We start from the raw sequence: 3,623 nt of genomic DNA on the forward strand, positions 1-3,623 counted from the left end.
CTGCCTCAGCCTCCCGAGTAGCTGGGGCTACAGGCGCCCGCCACCACGCCCGTCTAATTTTTTGTATTTTAGTAGAGACCAGGTTTCACCATGTTGGCCAGAATGGTCTCTATCTCCTGACCTCGTGATCCGCCCCTCGACCTCCCAAAGTGCTTTTTTTTTTTTTTTTTTTTTGAGACGGAGTTTCGCTCTTGTTACCCAGGCTGGAGTGCAATGGCACGATCTCGGCTCACCGCAACCTCCGCCTCCTGGGTTCAGGCAATTCTCCTGCCTCAGCCTCCTGAGTAGCTGGGATTACAGGCATGCGCCACCATGCCCAGCTAATGTTTTGTATTTTTAGTAGAGACGGGGTTTCACCATGTTGACCAGGATGGTCTCGATCTCTTGACCTCGTGATCCACCCGCCTCGGCCTCCCAAAGTGCTGGGATTACAGGCTTGAGCCACCGCGCCCGGCCCCAAAGTGCTTTTATTACAGGCGTGAGCCACCGCGCCCGGCTACTTACAGAAATATTTAAAAGTAATGGATAGAATTTCCCCAATATTGAAATTTACCCTGAGGTATGTTATTAAATTTTTGGCGCCTGCTACCACTGTTTTGTAATCAAATCTAATAAAAATGATATAAGACTTGCACAGATTTTCATAATAAATTATTTAAGACAATATATCAGGATTTCATGATGGTCTGTGCTTTTCAGAAGCTCAGTCATTGGAGATCGGGTTCCATCAGTTGGAAATAGGGAATATTCCTAAGGAAAACTCCCCTCTCTCTCCCAACATCATATCAAGAAAGAAAAATTCGATTCAGCAAACAGAGTTTGTTGAGACATTTATGTAATGAAACCACTAAATGGGGTGGGAGAAAGCAGGATACATTCAACATGAATGAAGTGCCAAGTAAGTGTGCAGCAGTGGTGGGGGGGCGTTCGACGAAGGTGAACAGAGCGGCACCTATCCCGCAGGAGCTCGGGCCAAGTAAACCGTGTTGACAACTCTGGTGGAGGGGCAGGACTCGGGGCAGGTGCCCGAGTGCGAAACCTCAAATTCTAAGAGCCAATACACCTTCCGTCTGGAAAGTCGCGAAGTATTTTCCCTTATTCCCAAATCATTCGCGCCCAATTCCTAAGAACGGTAACAAAAACAAAAACACAAGAATGTGTCCCCGATCGTGCTCCTTCTCAAACATGGGGATATTTCTAAACTTTCCCCGAAGGATCATAACAAGTACCTTCCTATAGCGAGACAACGCCCCCAGAAACCGCAAGCCCAGTGGGTGCAGCACTCTCTCTTTCTCTGAACGCCGCCTTATGTTCCAATCCCGATCCAAGCCTGAGAGCCGTGGCCGCACACCCTGCTGGGACTTGTAGTCCACTCCTGACTCCCATTCCCAATCCGCGCAGACTCACATGGCCTCTATCTGCCCTTCGGTCTTGCAGAAGCCCAGCCCAGTGTTCAATGCTCCCCACCCCCATCTCGCTCCGTCCCCTCGGGGGCCAACCTCCTCCGGTCACGTGTGAAGTCTCGCATGCGGCGATTGGCCCTGGGGGTTCGGGGGCGGGGCGAAAGGCCCGGAGAGGTTCCGTGCCCCTTGTCGGGCCGCTTGTTTGGCTGCTGCCGTCACCTCATGGCGACGCGAGTAGAGGAGGCAGCGCGGGGAAGAGGCGGCGGCGCCGAAGAGGCGATTGAGGTCGGACGGGGCGGACGGCGACGCAGCCCGCGGCAGAAGGTCAGTCAGGGGGACGCCCTTGTTGCCGGGCCCGGGGGATGCTCGGACTCCCTTTTTCGGGGTCCACCTCTTCTCTCTCCCTGGTTACCTTTAGCCGCGGGACGAATATCCGGTTCTCTTCCTTCCCGGGGGTGACGACAGTGGGAGCAGGTGGGGGGGGTGGGACCGCGATAGATGGGGTGGGACCGCGATAGATGGGGTGGGAAGGGACAACGGTTGGGGTTTGGCGGCGCGCTGCGGGGATGCCGGGAGGGAGGGCGGGCAGGGGGCGCACCCGGTTCTAAGGAGGAAGAGGTGCAAGGCGGGGGTGCGCCAGGTGTGACAGCCACGTGCGGCCAGCACCACTGGGATCCCGGCGCCAGGCGTTGCATCTCCCAGCCCCCGCCGTCAACGTGCTCCCAGCGCTGAGCGCCGCCGTCTGGGGGCTCGCTGGGGTCCTGGGCTAGCCCTCCTCGCGTCCGGCAGGTGCTCAGGGCGCGCTGCAGGGTGCCCCCGGGCCGCTCAAGCTAGGCTGTTGCGCAGTAAGATAACCGCGCGGGAGCCGGGGTGTGCTTGGCCCCCCTTCTCCCGCTCCCCTGCACTCCCCGCCACTGCGCGGGCGGGCAGACGAGCGGGTGAGCGTCGCAGGGCCCGTGCGAGCGGGGCGCTCGGTCCCCAGGACCTAGACTCCGGGGCTCCGAGGGCTTGGCTGCACGTGGGGCTGGGGATGGATGGGGAGGCGATGTTGGAGGACCTCGGTCCTGCAGAGTTAGGATATCGCGTCATCCCAGCCCTATTTACCACCATCACCTTCTTTTTCTCTTTCTTTCGTTTATTATTAGTTTTTTAAATTTGATGAGCGGAAACTTGAACGCCTTCCCGACCCTGGCCTTGGGTCTTTCTTAATCTGGGAAACAGGCCGGACTGTTCCCCTTGCCTTACTTGACTCATGTCAAGGAGTTTTCAGTCCCTCCTTAGGTATAGGAAAATTGAGACCTCTTTCAGAATGGGAGAATTCCACTTGTTCTGGAGCTCAGTGGGTGGAGTTTGAAAAAGATTGCACAACGAATGGGGTACAGGGCCCTGGAATGGATAACTGCGGGGACTGAGGCTGGGAAGGTGGGAACCCCATCTCTTTTTTTTCTTTTTCCTTGCAGGTGAACATACTGAAACGTTCAACTTGTTGGATGTCTTGCTTGATCACCGGGGGCTATTTAATATTACTTAATTATGTGTTTGAACACATTTAAAAATAACTCATATGAAATTACGAAATAATATTTTTCTAATGCAGTTCATAAACTTCAAAAGGGAGAACAAAGGTCCAGTTTACATCTGAGCAGAGTATTAAGAATTAGCTTTTGGGGGCCTGTTTCTAAGGTCAGGTATTTTCATGTTTCTGCATGAGAGTGTTACTACTTCTCAATTACCTCTCTTTCTCTCTCCCTCTCTTTGTGTTTTAAAAGAAAGATCCAGTGCTTGCAGGACTGAAAAAGAAGCTGTAGACCAACGTACTGTAAGGGATTCAACACCGTCACTTTGGACACTTTATTTATTCCCTGAGCGTGGGGTGCCAATCTCAGTGTTTGATTTCATAGATTCCCCAGGGGAGGAGGACTCCAATAAAAAGCCACTGCAATTGAGGATATAAGTTCTCTTTTATGACGCTGGGATAAGGACAAAAAGTCGTTGGATTAGGAACTGAGGTTTAATCAACTAGCATTTTAAATAACCAAGATAGGAGGTAATGAACCGTTCCAGTGCAGAGCTCTGCTTAACTGCTGGATACGAATAGTCATGTGTGTGTCTATTCATTTTTGTTTACGTACCTCATGCTCCATTCTTCTTTGCTTATGCTCTTCTGGGCATCTTTTCCCTTTTAATTTTTTTTTTTTTTTTTTTTTTTTTTTTTTAGTA

General features: G+C 52.3%; 1 protein-coding gene and 1 long non-coding RNA gene across 6 annotated transcripts in view; one reads left to right on the top strand and one right to left on the bottom strand.

Moving 5' to 3' along the window:
* Nucleotides 1-816: 816 nt before the first annotated feature.
* LOC108310431 lies at nucleotides 817-1,490 on the bottom strand. The gene is made up of 2 exons (XR_001827745.2): nucleotides 1,230-1,490; nucleotides 817-1,123 (listed from the first exon to the last, which is right to left on the bottom strand). It is a non-coding gene; the product is annotated as an uncharacterized LOC108310431 (long non-coding RNA).
* Nucleotides 1,491-1,549: 59 nt separating this feature from the next.
* TXLNG (taxilin gamma) overlaps nucleotides 1,550-3,623 on the top strand; it is a 59,727-nt gene continuing 57,653 nt past the window's right edge. For 3 of the 5 annotated variants that reach the window (XM_017537470.2, XM_017537471.2, XM_017537472.2), the window contains exon 1: nucleotides 1,551-1,727. In XM_017537470.2, the coding sequence (XP_017392959.1) occupies nucleotides 1,626-1,727 (102 nt within the window). In that variant the 5' untranslated portion in view covers nucleotides 1,551-1,625. Of the gene's footprint in view, nucleotides 1,728-3,623 lie in introns of all 5 variants that reach the window. The other 2 variants (XM_037741677.1, XM_037741678.1) reach the window with 2 other exon arrangements.

Source organism: Cebus imitator, unplaced genomic scaffold (assembly GCF_001604975.1).
Source record: "Cebus imitator isolate Cc_AM_T3 unplaced genomic scaffold, Cebus_imitator-1.0 Scaffold103, whole genome shotgun sequence".
Lineage (NCBI taxonomy): Eukaryota > Metazoa > Chordata > Mammalia > Primates > Cebidae > Cebus > Cebus imitator.